The 16,025-nt window shown below is 70.3% G+C and overlaps 3 protein-coding genes across 4 annotated transcripts in view; 2 read left to right on the top strand and 1 right to left on the bottom strand.

Moving 5' to 3' along the window:
* Positions 1-967, bottom strand: part of LOC112979137 (filamin-A-like) — a 38,574-nt gene extending 37,607 nt beyond the window's left edge. The window contains exon 1 of the mRNA XM_064503412.1: positions 938-967. Within this exon, the coding sequence (XP_064359482.1) occupies positions 938-967 (30 nt within the window). The remainder of the gene's footprint in view (positions 1-937) is intronic.
* The window catches only part of EBP (EBP cholestenol delta-isomerase), a 76,052-nt gene extending 69,787 nt beyond the window's left edge, over positions 1-6,265 (top strand). The window contains exons 2-6 of one of the 2 annotated variants that reach the window (XM_064503472.1): positions 3,808-3,841; positions 4,291-4,616; positions 5,038-5,074; positions 5,157-5,287; positions 5,767-6,265. In XM_064503472.1, coding sequence (XP_064359542.1) covers positions 4,313-4,616; positions 5,038-5,074; positions 5,157-5,287; positions 5,767-5,975 — 681 coding nt within the window. In that variant the 5' untranslated portion in view covers positions 3,808-3,841; positions 4,291-4,312 and the 3' untranslated portion in view covers positions 5,976-6,265. Of the gene's footprint in view, positions 1-3,697; positions 3,842-4,290; positions 4,617-5,037; positions 5,075-5,156; positions 5,288-5,766 lie in introns of those variants that run through there. The other variant, XM_064503471.1, reaches the window with a different exon arrangement.
* Positions 6,266-6,791: 526 nt separating this feature from the next.
* On the top strand, positions 6,792-15,947 carry OTUD5 (OTU deubiquitinase 5). The gene is given in 10 exon segments (XM_064503504.1): positions 6,792-7,329; positions 7,332-7,577; positions 8,967-9,060; positions 9,166-9,230; positions 10,051-10,207; positions 11,118-11,266; positions 12,456-12,641; positions 13,555-13,750; positions 14,577-14,690; positions 15,720-15,947. Coding segments are annotated over 10 exon segments (1,581 nt in total). The 5' UTR covers positions 6,792-7,074; the 3' UTR covers positions 15,839-15,947.
* The last annotated feature ends 78 nt before the right edge of the window (positions 15,948-16,025 follow it).

Below are 16,025 nucleotides of genomic sequence, written 5' to 3'. Positions count from 1 at the left end.
CAATTGGGGGGGGCAGGGGTGCTAAAGGGGGTGCGGGGGGGCAATGAGGGGTGGCTGGGGGGGGCTCCTGGGGTAACTGGGGGGGCTGGGGGCAATAAGGGGGGGCGGGGGGGGTCCTGGGGGCAACTGAGGTGGGCTGAGGGGGGGCTGGGGGCAATAAAGATGTGCTGGGGGCAATTGGGGGGCGATTAAGGGGTGCTGGGGGCAATTGGGGGACGCTGAGGGGGGGCTGGGGGCAATTGGGGGGGCCAGGTGTGCTAAAGGGGGTGCGGGGGGGCAATAAGGGGCGGCTGGGGCAATAAGGGGGGGGCAATTTGGGGTCCTGGGGGCAATTGGGGGGCTGGGGGGGTCCCAGGGGCAGTTGAGGGTCCCAGGGGCAATAAGGGGGGGGGCTGTGGGTAATAAAGGGGGGCAATGGGGGGGTCCCAGGGGCAACTGGGGGGCTGGGGGCGATGGGGGGGTCCTGGGGGCAATTGGGGGGGCTGGGGGCAATAAGGGGGGCAATGGGGGGGTCCCAGGGCAATTGGGGGGGCTGGGGCAATAAGAGGGGGCTGGGGGGTGTCCTGGGGGCAAGTGGGGGGACTGGGGGCAATAAGGGGGGGCAATGGGGGGGTCCCAGGGCAATTGGGGGGGCTGGGGGTAAAAAGGGGGGCCGGGGGGGCCATATTGGGTGCTATAGGGGGTGTTGGGGCAATAAGGGGGGGGCTATGGGTGCGGGGGGGCAGCTAGGAGCCCCGGGGGGGGGCAATGAGGTGCCCCCCCCTCACCTTTGCCCCCCCCCCCCCCAGGCCCGAGGCGCCGGGGTTGCCCCCCCGGCCCTGGTCGGGGAGCCAGGACTCGCAGCTGGGGGGGGGCTGCGGCCCCCCCCGGCCCCCCACCCGCCCCACGCGCTGCTGCCGCCGCCGCCCCCGGGGGGGGGGGCCGGGGCCCCCCGCACCCGCCGCAGCAACAGCTCCGAGGCCCTCATCGAGTGGGGGGGGGGCGGCGAGAGCGGCGGGGGGCGCCCCCGGGGCCCCCCCCCCCGCGGCGGCGGCCCCCCCCCGGCGGCGGCAGCGGCCCCCCCCCCGGACCGGCGGGCCCAGAAGTCGCTGGCGCTGGAGGGGCTGCGCGACTGGTACCTGCGGCACGCCGGGGGGGGCCCCCGGGGCGGGGGGGGGCCCCGCGCCCCCCCCGCCGCCCCCCGCCGCCCCCCCCGCCCTCGCCTGGGCCCCCAGGTACTGGGCGCCCCTCTGCTAGCGGGGGCGGGGGGCCGGCGGGAGAGGGGACCCCCCCCAAAGAGAGGACCCCCCCCAAACTGGGAGGAGACCCCCCCCAATTGTGGCTCCCCCCTTTAATTTGGGTTCGCCCCCCCCCCCCATTTTGGGCAGACCCCCAGTTTTAGGGGGATCTCCTATAGTTATGAGGTGCCCCCCCATTTGGGGACCGCCCTAGTTTGGGGGTGACCCCCCCCTCTTTGGGGGGGGCTGGCATGTGGGGACCCCCCCATCCTCTGGGGGCCCCTAAACACCCCCAAAATACCCCAATTTGGGCCCCCCCCATCCTTGGGGACCCCCAAAATGCCCCAATTTGGGACCCCCCATCTTTGGGGACCCCCAAAACCCCCCAAAATGCCCCAATTTGGGACCCCCCATCTTTGGGGACCCCCAAACTCCCCCAAAATGCCCCAATTTGGGCCCCCCCCATCCTTGGGGACCCCAAACGACCCCAAAATGCCCCAATTTGGGACCCCCCCATCCTTGGGGACCCCAAACGACCCAAAAATGCCCCAATTTGGGACCCCCCATCTTTGGGGACCCCCAAAACCCCCCAAAATGCCCCAATTTGGCCCCCCCCCATCCTTGGGGACCCCAAACGACCCAAAAATGCCCCAATTTGGGGCCCCCCCATCCTTGGGGAGCCCCAAGCCCCCCCCAAAACGCCCCAATTTGGGCCCCCCCCGTCCTTGGGGACCCAAAAATGCCCCAATTTGGGACCCCCCATCTTTGGGGACCCCCCCCCCCCCCAAAATGCCGCAGTTTGGGGCCCCCCGTCCTTGAGGACCCAAAAATGCCCCAATTTGGCCCCCCCCTGTCCTTGGGGACCCCGAAACACCCCAAAATGCCCCAATTTGGGGTCTTTCCCCCCATTTCGGGGCCCTATTTGTGTCCCCCCCCCCGTTTCCCTCCTTTTTCCTTCGCTGTCTCTCGCTCCGGGGGCCCAGGCGTCCGGGGGGGGCGGGAGGGGCCCAGGCGTCCGGGGGGGTGTTGCTTGGGGGGGGCTAACCGCTGTTTTCTCTCTTTTTCTCTCCTTTTTTTTCCACTTTTTATCTTTACTTTTATTTTTTACATATTATTTTTTTCTGTTTTTCTTTCCTTTTACTTTTTTTTTACTTTTTTACTTTGTTTTTCTTGGTACGTTGGTGGTTTTATTTATTTTTTGTTCTTTTTGGGGGGGTGTTTGGCTTTGCATTTGCTTTTTCTTGATTTTTTTTCTCACACTTTTATTTAATTTTTTAATTTTTGATTTTCCCTTTTTTCTTTTATTTGTTTTTTCCTTTTTTCCATTTTCCCTTTTTCTCTTTTTTCCCCCTTTTTTCTCCCCCTTTTTTCTATTTCCTTCTTTTTCCCCTTTTTTTTCCCGTTTTTTTTCATTTTTTCTTCTGATTTCCCTTTTTTCCCTCTTTTTTCTCCCGTTTTGTCCCTTTCTCCCCCTGTTCCCCCCCCTTGCCCCCCCAGGCCCCCGGGGACCCCCCCGGCGCGGCCCCGCAGCCCCCCGGCACCCTGGTGTGACCCCCGCGGGGGGGGGGGCGCCTGCGCTGCGCTGTTTTGGGGGTAAACGCGGGGATTTGGGGGCCGCGCGGGGGGGGCAATACACGTGCGAGCCGCCGCCCGCCTCCGCCGCCTTCTTGGGGGGAAAAGCGCCAAAAAGGGGGTTTGGGGGGGAAATGCCGTGAATCGGGGGCTGGGGGGGGAGGGGGCCGCCCGCCTCCGCCGCCTTCTTGGGGGGAAAAGCGCCAGAAATGGGACTTTGGGGGGAAACGCTGCGAATTGGGGGTCGGGGGGGAGGGGGCCACCTGCCTCCACTGCCTTCTTGGGGGGAAAAGCGCCAAAAACGGGGTTTGGGGGGGAAACACCGCAAGCTTGGGGCAGGAGGGAGCCGCCGCGGCTGTGAAATTGGGCTTAAAACTGCCCATTTGGGGGAAAATGGGATGAGAATGATTTGGGGGGAGGGAACTGGCTTTGTGGGAAGCCGATTTGGGGGGGAAAAGACCCAATTTGGGGCAAAAAAAACCCACTTGGGGGCCAAAAGACCCGATCTGGGGCCAAAAAAAACAACTGGGGGCAAAAAAAACCCCAATTTGGGGCAAAAAAAACCCGATTTGGGGCCGAATTTCCGGGGGGAGGAATTTAGGGGTGGTGACATCATCACCCGGGAGCGGCTTCCCCTCTCTGACGTCATCACTGGGGTCCCGTCCCCTAGGCGGTGATGTCACCGCGGCGCCCCCGTGATGTCACTGCGGCTGCGCGGGAAGCCCCGCCTCCCGGACCGAGGCCTCAGGGTCAAGGGGCGGGGCCTGGGGCCCCGCCCCCTCGCGTAGAGCCCCGCCCCCGCGGCGCGGGGCGCCCCTCCATATATGGCCCTCCGGGCCACGCCCCCAGGCGGGCGAGCCCCGCCCCCTGGCACCATATCGCCTCAGCCGCTCCCTCCGCCAATCGGGGGGCGGCGCGCGGGGCGCGGGGGCGGGGGCGGGGGCGGCTTTCCCGCCCCTGCTCCCCATTGGCCGGCGGGGCGGGGCGGGGCGGGCGGGCGGCAAGGGCTCTGAGGCGGCGGCGCGGCGCGGGAGAGGCGCCGAGCTCCTGAGGTGAGCGAGGGCGCTGCGGGGGAGGGGGGGGTCCCGCGGGGCCGGGCGGGGGGACACGGGGCTGGGGGGGCCGCTGCGGAGGGCGGTGACGGCGGTTAGAGGCTGGATAGCGGGGCTGGGGGGGGTGTAACTGCGGTGGGGGGGGTTAACGGGACCGGGGGGGGGTTAACGAGACCGGGAGGGGGTTAATGGGGCCGGGGGGGGGCTACGGAGGGGGTTAAGGGGGATGGGGGGAGTTAAGGGGGGATGGGGGGGCTATGGAGGGGGTTAACGGGGCCGGGGGGTGGCGCTTAATGGGGCCGGGGGGGTTAACGGAGCCGGGGGGGCTACGGAGGGGGTTAACGGGGCTGCGAGAGGGGGGTAACGCGTGGGCGGGGGCCGCGCGGCGGCGAGGGGCGGGGCCAGGCCAGGCCCCGCCCTCCGACGCCGCTCCTGTCCCTCTCCCGCAGCGTGCCCCGCCCCGCCGTTGCCATGGCGACGCCGTCGCACCCCTATTGGCCGCGGGAGCTGTCGTTGCCGGGCTACGTGCCGAGCACCAGCCCCGGGTGGCAGTGCGCAGGCGCGGTGGCGGCGGGCTGCGCGGCGCTGCTGGCGCTGGGCTGGGCGCTGGGCGGGGCGAGGGGCGTGGCCGGGGGCGGGGCGCCGCTGAGCCCCGCCCGGCGGCTGGCGCTGGGCTGGTTCCTGCTGTGCGCGGGGGTGCACGGGATACTGGAGGGCTGGTTCAGCCTCCGCCACAGCGACCTGCCCGCCGCCACCGGGCCGCTCGCCGCCATCTGTGAGTGGCCGCGGGGCCGCCTGGGCCCTCCGGGGGGGCGGGAGCCGGGACGCCTGGGCCCCTCCGGGGAGGGAGAGGGGGTGCCTGGGTCCTCCTGGGGGGGGGTGGGGGGGCCTGGGTCCTCCTGGGGGGGGCACCAGGATGCCTGGGTCCTCCTGGGTGAGGGGAGGGGGCATCTGGGTCCTCCTGGGGGGGGCACCGGGAGGCCTGGGTCCTCCTGGGGGGGGTAGGGGGGAGCTGGGTCCTCCTGGGGGGGAGCTGGGTCCTCCTGGGGGGGAGCTGAGTCCTCCTGGGGGGGTAGGGGGTGCCTGGGTCCTTTTGGGGGGGGGTACCGGGATGCCTGGGCCCCTCAGGGGCCGCGGGGGGGGGGCAGGGGCTGCCCCCGGACGCCTGGGCCCCTGCTGACGCCAGGCTCCCGCAGGGAAAGAGTACGCCAAGGCCGACAGCCGCTACATGACGTGAGTGGGGGGTGCCGGGGGGGGGGCAGGAGGGGCCCAGGTGTCCGGGCGTAGACACTCATGTCCCCCCCCCCCCCCGCAGGAGCGATGACTTCACGGTCGCCATGGAGACGGTGACGGCCTGGGCCTGGGGCCCCCTCAGCTTCCTCACCTTCCTCGCCTTCCTGCGGCGCCACCCGGCCCGCTACGTGCTCCAGCTGCTCGTCTCCCTCGGTACGCCCGGACGCCGGGGCCCCCCGGGGATGCCTGGGCCCCTCCTAGAGCCTGGGGGGGGGGGGAGCCATGTTGGGGGGGCACCCAGCTGCCGGGGCACCTGGGCCCCTCCTAGATCCCTGGGGGTGGAACCATGTTGTGGGGGGGGCAGCCTGGATGCCTGGGCCCCTGGGGACACCTGGGCCCCTACTGGACTTCTGGGCGGAGCTACATGGTGGGGGGAGGTGACCCGGATGCCTGGGCCCCTCCTAGACCACTGGGGGTGGAACCAAATGGAGGGGGGTCACCCGGATGCCTGGGCCCCTGGGGACACCTGGGCCCTTCCCACACCCCTGGGTGGAGCCACATGGTGGGGGGAGGTGACCCGGACGCCTGGGCCCCCCCGTTGCGCTGTGGTGCTGTGGGACTTGGGGGGGGGCCCAGCCCGGCGGCCTGGCGCAGCCCCCGGACGCCTGGGCCCCTCTGTGTGTCCCGCGCAGGGCAGCTGTACGGGGCGGTGCTGTACTTCTGGACGGCGGGGCGGGCGGGCTGGGCCCACGGCGACCCCCGGCCCCTCTACTTCTGGGGCTACTTCGTGGGCCTCAACGGCCTCTGGCTGCTGGTGCCCGGCGCCCTGCTGGGCGACGCCGCCCTCCGCCTGGCCCAGGCCCAGCGCGCCCTCGACCGCCCCCGCGCCAAGGCCCACTGACCGCCGCCCCCCCCCCCCCCGGACGCCTGGGCCCAGCCTGGCACCACTGCGGCGCCGCGAGCCTCGCGCCCCGGATGCCTGGGCCCCCCGCTGTGGGGCGCGGTGGCTCTCCCTGGACGCCTGGGCCCTCGCCGGGGGGTGACGCCCGGACGCCTGGGTCCCTGCTGCGAGGTGACCCCTTGCCCGGACGCCTGGGCCCCCCCGTGGGGGTGTGGGGGAGGGGTGCTGGGGGTCTCCCTCTCCCCCCCATTTTGTCACAGATGGATTTTAATAAATGGAGATGGAAATTGGAGGTGAGAGTGTGTGTTTGGGGGGGGGCCCGGACGCCTGGGCCCCTTGGGGGGAGGGGGGGCTCTCGAACGCCTGGGCCCCTTGTGGGGGGGCTCTCGGACGCCTGGGCCCCTGGGGGGGGGCTCAGTTGGCCCCACGGGTGGGAGGGGGCGGCTCCCTGAGGGGGAGATTGACACCTCTAGGGGCGGGGCCACCGCGTTCCGGCTCCCGCCTCCCCCAGCGCGCCAGCCAATGGGAAATTAGGTCGCCGGCCGCAGCCAATCGGCGCGGCGGGGGCGGGGCCGGGAAGCGGAGCCGGCTGAAGCGGCGCGACGGCCGGCGCGGGGGGGGGGGCGGGGGGAGGAGGAGGAGCAGCCAATCGGCGTGCGGGAGGGGCGCGGCGCGCGCGCCAATCCGCGCGCGGCTCCGCCGCCCAATGGCGGCCGCTCCCCGCTGCGCGCGCGCCGTCGCCACGGCGACGCCGGCCCCGCCCCCTCCTCCGCGAGCCGTGCGGGCGGCGCGGGGCGGGACTTCCGGCGCGGCGGCGGCGGCCAATGGGCGCGGCGCGCGGGGCGGAAGCGGGCGCGCGCGGGGGGTCAGAGGGCGGCTCTGTTGATGTTGACACCAGGCCGCGGCCCTCGCGGCGGCGCTGAGCGGGGGGGGGAGGGAGGGAGGGGGGGGCGGTGGCGGCGCGGCGCGGCCGTACGGGCGCCGGCGAGGGTCAGAAAGGCTCCGCGGCGGCGCAGCGCGCGCGGCCGCCCCGCGGCCTGCACCGGGCGGCGGCGGCGGCCGGTAGCGGCGAGCCGGGGGGGTCCATGCGGCCGCCGCCATGACGATCCTGCCCAAGAAGAAGCCGTGCCCGGCCGCCGACGGCGACCCGGACGCCGGTCCGGATTCGCACGCCGAGCCGGGGCCTAGCGGCGGCGGCGGCGCGGCGGCGGAGGCCGCCGGGGGCAGCGGCGGTCCCCGGCCTCGGGCCTCGCCGCCGCCGCCGCTGCGGGGCTGGGGGGCGCTGCCGGCCGCCGGCCCCTCGGCGGCGCCGCCGCCGCCGCCGCCGCCGCCGCCGCCGGCTCCGGGAACGGCGACGGCGGCCCCGGCGGGCTGCTGGGGCTGGAGGGCGCCGAGCCGCGCGCCGTGATGGCGGCGGCGGCGGCGATGGCGGCGGGCGGCGGCCCCGGGCTCAGCAAGCGGCGGCGGCGCGGCGGGCCCGGCCCCAGCGGCGGCCCCGGCGGCGGCAGCCCCGGCCCGGACGAGGGCGGCGGCGGCGGCTACAACAGCGAGGACGAGTACGAGGCGGCGCGTGTGGAGCTCGACCCGGCCACGGCCGAGCAGGTGCCGCCACCGGGGCACCGGGGGGGGGGGGGGGGACAGGGGGGAGGGGGGGCACCGGGGGGGCCCTTCAAACCCCCCCCCGGGCCCGGGTTTGTCCCCCCCACTGTGTTGTGTGTGTGTGGGGGGTGTCACGCGTGTGCTCGTGTCGTGTAGTTGGTCGTCGTGTCACACGCGTGTGCTCGTGTCACGCATGTCCTCGTGTCTCGCGTGTCGTCGTGTCATGCAAGGGACTGGTGCTTGTGTCATGCGTGTGCTTGTGTCATGCGTGTGCTTGTGTCATGCGTGTGCTTGTGTCATGCGTGTGCTTGTGTCACACAGGGCCAGTCCTCGTGTCACGCGTGTCCTCGTGTCTCACGAGGGACTGGTGCTCGTGTAACACGTGTGCTCGTGTCACATGGGTTGGTCCTCGTGTCACACGCGTGCTAGTGTCACGCGGGGGCTTGTCCTCGTGTCACACGTGTGCTCATGTCACAGGGGGTTTTATTCTCGTGTCACATGTCCTTATGTCACGCGTGTGCTCGTGTCACGTGGGGCTGGTTCTTGTCATGTGTGTCCTCGTGTCACACACGTCCTCGTGTCGCACAGGGGCTGGTCTCTGTCACGCGTGTTGTCATGTCACGCGGGGGCTGGTCCCGGTCACACGTGTCATCGTGTCGTTCAGAGCAGCTTGTGCCCGTCACGTGTCATCGTGTCACACGGGCTGGCTCCTGTCATGTGTGTTTTCATGTCACGCGTGTCCTCGTGTCACATGGGGGCTTGGCCTCGTGTCGCGTGTGGCCTCGTGTCACACGGGGCTTGTCCCTGTGCCATGCGTGCTCGTGTCACGTCTGTCATGTTACACAGGGGCTCGTCCCTGTCACACGTGTCCCTGTCACGTGTGTGCTGGTGTTACGTGGGGGCAGCTGGCGTTGTCACGCGTGTCCTCGTGTTACGCGGGGGCTTGTGCTCGTGTCCTGTGTGTCATCATGTCACACATGGGCTTGTCACCATGTCATACGTGTTCTCACGTCATGCAGGGGCTTGTCCTCGTGTCTCACGTGTCCTCGTGTCACGCACAGGCTTGTTCTTGTGCCACACAGGGCCTTGTCCTCGTGTCACGCGTGTCCTCGTGTCACACAGGGCCTTGTCCTCGTGTCACGCGTCTTCGTGTCACGCGTGTCCTCGTCCTCGTCTCATGCATGTCCTCGTGTCACGCAGGGCCTCGTCCTCGTGTCACACGTGTCCTTGTATCGCACGTGTCCTCGTGTCAGGCGTGTCCTTGCGTCACCCAAGCTGCTGGGGGGTGGGGAGGCCGCGGGGCCCTCTCCCGGACGCCGGGGCCCTCTCCCGGACGCCGGGGCCCTCTCCCGGACGCCGGGGCCCTCGCGGCTGAGCCCGGCCGGTCTCCAGCAGGAGCACCGGTTCGAGAAGGCGCTGCGGGAGAAGAAAGGCTTCATCATCAAGCGCATGAAGGAGGACGGCGCCTGCCTCTTCCGCGCCGTCGGTGAGCCCCCTCCGTCCCTCCATCCCTCCGTCCGTCCCTCCGTCCGTCCCGGTGGCCTCGGGGGCCCCCGCGCCCCCCCGCCATCGCCCTGTCCCCCGCCCGCAGCCGACCAGGTCTACGGCGACCAGGACATGCACGAAGTGGTGCGCAAGCACTGCATGGACTACCTGGTGAGTGGCCCCGGTGTCCCCTCGGGTCCCCTGCCGCGTCCCCCTGGGGTCCCGCCATGTCTTCTGGTGGCCCCGGCCACCCCACGGCCTCCCTGGTGTCCCCTGCCAGGTTGTGTCTCCTTGGGGTCCCACCATGTCCCCTGGGGTCTCACGATGTCCCTGGTCACCCCATGGCTTCCCTGAGGTCCCTCAGTGTCCCCAGTTGTCCCTGGCCACCCCATGGCCACCGTGAGGTCCCCCTGTGTCCCCTGGTGTCCCCTGCCAGGTTGTGTCCCCCTGGGGTCCCACCACGTCCCCTGGGGTCTCACGATGTCCCCGGTCACCCCACGGCCTCCCTGAGGTCCCCCTGTGTCCCCTGGTGTCCCCTGCCAGGTTGTGTCTCCTTGGGGTCCCACCACGTCCCCTGGGGTCTCACAATGTCCCCGGTCACCCCATGGCTGCCCCGAGGTCCCCTCAGTGTCCCCAGTTGTCCCCGGCCACCCCATGGCCACCCCGAGGTCCCCCTGTGTCCCTTGGTGTCCCCTGCCAGGTTGTGTCCCCCTGGGGTCCCACCAAGTCCCCTGGGGTCCCACCACGTCCCCGGCCACCCCACGGCCTCCCTGAGGACCTGCTGTCCCCAGGGCCACCGCACGATTCCCCGGTGTCCCCGGCTGCCCCCCGCCACCCCGGCGTCCCCAGGGGCTGCCCCGCCATTCCCCGCTGTCCCCCAGCGCCCCGGGGGCCGCCCCGCGGCTGCCCGCTTGTCCCCCGCCGTCCCCCCCGGTCCCCCGGCGGTGCCGGTGCCCGCGGTGGCGAGGCCCAGCGCCGGTGGCCCGCGCAGATGAAGAACGCCGACTACTTCTCCAACTACGTGACGGAGGACTTCACCACCTACATCAACCGCAAGCGCAAGAGCACCTGCCACGGCAACCACATCGAGATGCAGGCCATGGCCGAGATGTACAACCGCCCCGTGGAGGTCTACCAGTACGGCACCGGTGCGTGACGGGGACACCGGGGTCCCCGGGGCGATGGGGACGCGGGGACGTGGGCACGGACACCGGGGGCCGTGGGGTGGTGGAGGGACGAGACGTGGACACCGAGGTCCGTGGGGTGACGGAGGAAGGGGACGTGGTCACCGGGGACCTTGGGGTGATGGAAGGACAAGACGTGGACACCAAGGTCCGTGGGGTGACGGAGGAAGGGGACATGGACACCAGGGACCTTGGGGTGATGGAAGGACAAGACATGGACACCAAGGTCCGTGGGGTGACGGAGGAAGGGGACGTGGTCACTGGGGACCTTGGGGTGACGGAGGAAGGGGACATTGACACTAGGGTCTGTGGGGTGACGGAGGAAGGGGACATGGACACCGGGGTCCTTGGGGTGGTGGAGGGACGAGACGTGGACACCAAGGTCCGTGGGGTGATGGAGGAAGGGGACGTGGTCACCGGGGTCCGTGGGGTGATGGAAGGACAAGACGTGGTCACCAAGGTCCGTGGGGTGACGGAGGAAGGGGACATGGACACCGGGGTCCGTGGGGTGACGGAGGAAGGGGACATTGGCACTAGGGTCCGTGGGGTGACGGAGGAAGGGGACATGGACACCAGGGTCCTTGGGGTGATGGAAGGACAAGATGTGGCCACCGGGGTCCGTGGGGTGATGGAAGGACAAGACGTGGCCACTGGGGTCCATGGGGTGACGGAGGAAGGGGACATGGACACCGGGGTCCGTGGGGTGACAGAGGAAGGGGACGTGGCCACCGGGGACCTTGGGGTGACGGAGGAAGGGGACATGGCCACCGGGGTCCGTGGGGTGACGGAGGAAGGGGACGTGGCCATCAAGACCCTTGGGGGACGGAGGAAGGGGCCGTGGGGCGGCCGTGGGGCTGACGTGGGGGTCCCGCAGAGCCCATCAACACCTTCCACGGGATCCAGCACAACGAGGACGAGCCGATCCGCGTGAGCTACCACCGCAACATCCACTACAACTCCGTGGTGAACCCCAACAAGGCCACCATCGGCGTGGGGCTGGGGCTGCCCTCCTTCAAGCCGGGGGTGAGTCGGGGGGGGGGGGCTGGGGGGGTCCCTGGGGCCGCCGTGGGGCTGGGAATCTCCTGGGGCCGCTACGGGGCTTGGGGGGGTCCTGGGGCCGCCATGAGGCTGCCGTGGGGCTGCGGGGGGGTCCCGGGGGGTCCCCGGCAGTCGCCATGGGGCTGGGGGGGGGTCTCCTGTGCTGCAGTGGGGCTGGGGGGTCCCTGGGACTGCCGTGAGGCTGCTGTGGGGCTGGGCAGCATCCCTGGGGCGTGGCCTGGCTGAGGAGGGGCGTGGCCTCCATGAGAAAGGGGCGTGGCCCAGCCTAGCCCCACCCCTGCAGGCAGTAATGCCCATGGGCTGTGCATGGAGGGGAGCTGTCTCTAAGGAGGGGGGCGTGGCCTGCCCGAGCAGGGGCGTGGCAGGAGGCAGGGCTTGCCTGGAGGGGGTGTGGCTTTCCCTGGAGGGGTGTGGCCTAGCCTGGCTCCGCCCCCTCCAGCTGGCAGGCCTGACCCAGGGACTGTGTATGGGGGGGGAGGGCTGTGCCCGAGGGGGCGTGGCTTCATGGAGGGGCGTGGCTTGGTGTGGGGGTGTGTCCCAGCCTGGCTCCACCCCCTCCACTGCCACACACAGCTCAAGGGCTCTGCATGTGTATGGGGGGGGTGTTAGGGGGCGTGGCTTGCTGGAGGGGGTGTGACCAGACCCGGGGGCGTGGCCTGGCGTGGGGGGCGTGTCCTAGCGTGGCCCCACCCCCTTACTACCATGCAGAGCTCCAGGGCTTTGCATGTATATGGAGGGGTGTGGTGGGTGCTAGGGGGCGTGGCCCAGCTAGGCGGGGGGCGTGGCCTAGCCAGGGGGTGTGGCCTGGTGTAGGGGCGTGTCTTTCTCCAGGGGGCGTGTCCCAGCCTGGCTCCACCCTCTCCATTGCCACACATAGCCGAAGAGTTCTGTGTGTGTATGGGGTGGGGGGGTGTTGGGGGCGTGGCCCAGCGCGGCGAGGGGCGTGGCCTAGCCAGGGGGCGTGGCCTGATGTGGGGGCGTGTCCCATCCTGGCTCCACCCCCTCCGCTGCCGCACACAGCCCAAGGGCTCTGCGTATGTACGGACCGGGGGGGGGGGGGAGAGGTTAGGGGGCGTGGCCCAGCTCGGAGGGGGCGTGGCCTGCGGGAGGGGGCGTGCCCGAGCGTGGCCCCGCCCCCTGCCCCCCCCCCCAGCTGGCGGAGCAGTCGCTGATGAAGAGCGCCATCAAGACGTCGGAGGAGTCGTGGATCGAGCAGCAGATGCTGGAGGACAAGAAGCGGGCCACCGACTGGGAGGCCACCAACGAGGCCATCGAGGAGCAGGTGGCCCGCGAGTCCTACCTCCAGTGGCTGCGCGACCAGGAGAAGCAGGCCCGCCAGGTGGGGGGCCCCCCCGGGTCCCTGTCCCCCCCCCCCAAAGGGGTCCCTGTCCTCCTCCGTGGGGTCCTTGTCCTCCCCAAGAGCATCCGTGTCCCTCCATGGGGTCTTTGTCTTTCTCCATGGGGTCCTTGTCCTCCTCAAGAGCATCTGTGGGGTCCTTGTCCCCCCCCATGGGGTCCCAGACCCCCCCCGCCACCCCCATGGGGTCCCTCTCCTCTGTGGGGTCCTTGTCCCCCCCAGGGGATCCCCGTCTTCGTCCGTGGGGTCCTTGTCCTCCTCAAGAGCATCTGTGGGGTCCTTGTCCCCCCCCATGGGGTCTCTGCCCCCCCCCCACGGGGCCTCCATCCTCCCCATAGTGTCCCAGGCCCCCATCCCCCCCCCAAAGAGTCTGTGTCCCCTCCCGTGGCGTCCCTGTGCCCCCATGTCCCCCCCCAGCAGGGTCCCTGTCCCTGGGGTCCCCCCCAAGAGGGTCCCCGTCCCCCTGGTGTCTCCTCTCAGGGGGTCCCTGTCCCCAAGGTCCCCCATATCCCCCCCCAGGGTCCCCCCCCATCCCTCTTCCAAGTGGGTCCCCGCCCCCCGGGTCCCCCATATCCCCCCCCCCAGGGACTCCCTGTCCCCCTGGTGTCCCCTCTCAGGGGGTCCCTGTCCCCGATGTCCCCCCCATCCCCCTTCTAAGGGGGTCCCTGTCCCCGGGGTCCCCCCTGTCCCCCCCCCAGAGTGGTCCCTGTCCCCAGTGTCCTCCATATCCCCCTTCTAAGGGGGTCTCTGCCCCCCGGGGTCCCCCTTATCCCCCCTGAGGGGGGTCCCTGTCCCCCATATCCCCCCCCAGGGTGGTCCCTGTCCCCGGGGTCCCCCCAGCGTCCCCCCCCCCCGGGCTCGGGACCCCCCCGCTGAGGGCGGCGTGTGCCGGCAGCCGCGCAAGGCCAGCGCCACGTGCAGCTCGGCCACGGCGGCGGCGGCCGGCGGCCTGGAGGACTGGAGCGGCCGCTCGCCCCGGCCCCGCAGCGCCGCCCCCTCCCCGGAGCACCCCGGCCTGCACCCCGAGGCGCCCAAGCCCCCCTCGCCCGCCGCCCCCCCGCCCGGCAAGCCCCCCTCGCCCTGCGCCCCAGGTGGGTGACCCCGGCGGGGGGTCCTAACTGGGTGTTATGGGGGGCTGGGGGGTCTCAAGCTGGGTGTTATGGGGCCTGGGGGGTCCCAAAGTGGGTGTTATGGGGACTGGGGGTCCTAGAGTGGGAGATGTGGGGCCTGGGGGGGCCCAAACTGGGAGATGTGGGACCTCAGGGGTCCCAATGGGGTGATATGGGGGGCTGGAGGGTCCTGAAGTGGGTGCTGGGGGGGGGCTGGGGGGTCCCAATGGGGAGATGTGGGGCCTGGGGGGGCCCAAACTGGGTGTTATGGGGGCTTAGGGGGTCCTAGAGTGGGAGATGTGGGGCCTGGGGGGGCCCAAACTGGGAGATGTGGGGGCCTGGGGGGTCCCAGTGAGGTGATGTGGGGCCTGGGGGGCCCTAAAGTGGGTGCTGTGGGGGGCTGGGGGGTCCCAATGGGGAGATGTGGGGCCTGGGGGGTCCCAAACTGGGTGCTATGGGGTCTTAGGGGGTCCTAGAGTGGGAGATGTGGGTCCTGGGGGGGCCCAACTGGGAGATATGGGGGCCTGGGGGGTCCCAGTGGGGTGATGTGGGGCCTGGGGGGCCCTAAAGTGGGTGCAGGGGGGGTCTGGGGGGTCCCAATGGGGAGATGTGGGGCCTGGGGGGGTCCCAAAGTGGGTGCTATGGGGCGCGTGCGGGGTGCTATGGGTGCTGCCCCCCCCCCACAGGGACCAGCAGCCAGCTGGGTGCTGGGGGGGGCAGGGAGGGGAGCCCAGGGGGCTGCTATGGGGTGCGGGGGGGGCTGCTATGGGGCGCAGCGGGGTGCTATGGGTCCTTGTCCCCCCCGCAGGGACCAGCAGCCAGCTGGGGGCCGGGGGGGGCCGCGCCACCCCCCCGCTGGTGTCACTGTACCCGGCGCTGGAGTGCCGCGCCATCATGCAGCAGATGTCCCCCACCGCCTTCGGTGAGCCGGGGGGGCCGGGGGGGCCCGGGTTTGGGGGTCTCGGCTTGGGGGGGGGCTTGGGGGGTTCTTGGGGGTCTCAGCTTTGAGAGGTCTCAGGCTCAGGGCTCTCTATTTGGGGGGGTTATTGGGGGGTCTCAGTTTGGGGGTGTTTATTTTGGGGGGGCTCTTGGGGTCTCAGGTTTGGGGGGTCTCAGGTTTGGGGTCTCAATTTGGGGGGGTTATTGGGGGTCTCAGTTTGGGGGTGTTTATTTTGGGGCAGCTCTTGGGGGTCTCAGTTTGGGGGGGGTCTCAGGTTTGGGGTCTCAATTTGGGGGGGTTATTGGGGGTCTCAGTTTGGGGGTGTTTATTTTGGGGCAGCTCTTGGGGGTCTCAGGTTGGGGGGGTCTCAGGTTCAGGGCTCTCAATTTGGGGGGTTATTGGGGGTCTCAGGTTTGGGGGTGTTTATTTGGGGGGGTTCTGGGGGTCTGAGTTGGGGGGGTCTCAGGTTTGGGGTCTCAATTTGGGGGGGTTACTGGGGGTCTCAGGTTTGGGGGTGTTTATTTGGGGGGGTTCTGGGGGTCTGAGTTGGGGGGGGTTCAGGTTTGCAGGTCTCAGTCTGGGGGGCTCTTGGGGGTCTGAGGTTTGGGGGGGGTCTCAGGTTTGGGGGGGTTCTTGGTCTCAGGTTTTGGGGTGTTTATTTGGGGGAGTCTCAGGTTTGGGGGGTCGCAGGTTTTGGGTCTCAATTTGGGGGGGTTATTGGGGGGGTTCCCAGGTTTGGGGGCTCTCAATTTAGGGGGATTTGCGGGGGGTCTCAGCTTTGGGGGGTCCCAGGTTTGGGGGTCTCAATTTGGGGGGGGTCCTTGGGTCTCATTTTGGGGACCCCATTTTGGGGGGGGGCCCACTTCGGGGGCTCTCATCTTTCCAGGGGCGGGGGCCGCCGTTCGCTTCACCCCCTCCCACCTCCTTCCTTCTCCCTTCCCTCCACCCCCTTCCCCCACTGTGGCCCCCCTTAACCCCCCCCTCAAATTAATTTCGGGGGGGGGGGCGCAGGCCTCAACGACTGGGAGGACGACGAGATCCTGGCGTCGGTGCTGGCCGTGTCGCAGCAGGAGTACCTGGAGGCCATGAAGGCCTCCCGCCACAGAGACCCCGCCGCCGACAAGAGTTGATATTGAACCCCCGGACTGCGCCCCCCCCCGCCGCGCCGGCCCCCCCCCGGAAAAAGGGACCTCTAGGCGCAGCCCCCCCCCCTTCAAACCCCCCCCCAGCGCCGCCACGATTTGGGGGGGGGGAAAAACCCCGTTTTGGGGGCGGGGGGGGACACAGCGCTGGACGCCGCGGGACGAAGCGCCGTCG

Source organism: Dromaius novaehollandiae, chromosome 37, assembly GCF_036370855.1.
Source record: "Dromaius novaehollandiae isolate bDroNov1 chromosome 37, bDroNov1.hap1, whole genome shotgun sequence".
Lineage (NCBI taxonomy): Eukaryota > Metazoa > Chordata > Aves > Casuariiformes > Dromaiidae > Dromaius > Dromaius novaehollandiae.
The sequence above is the reverse complement of the archived record's forward strand: the minus strand, read 5'-3'. Positions and strand labels throughout refer to the sequence as shown.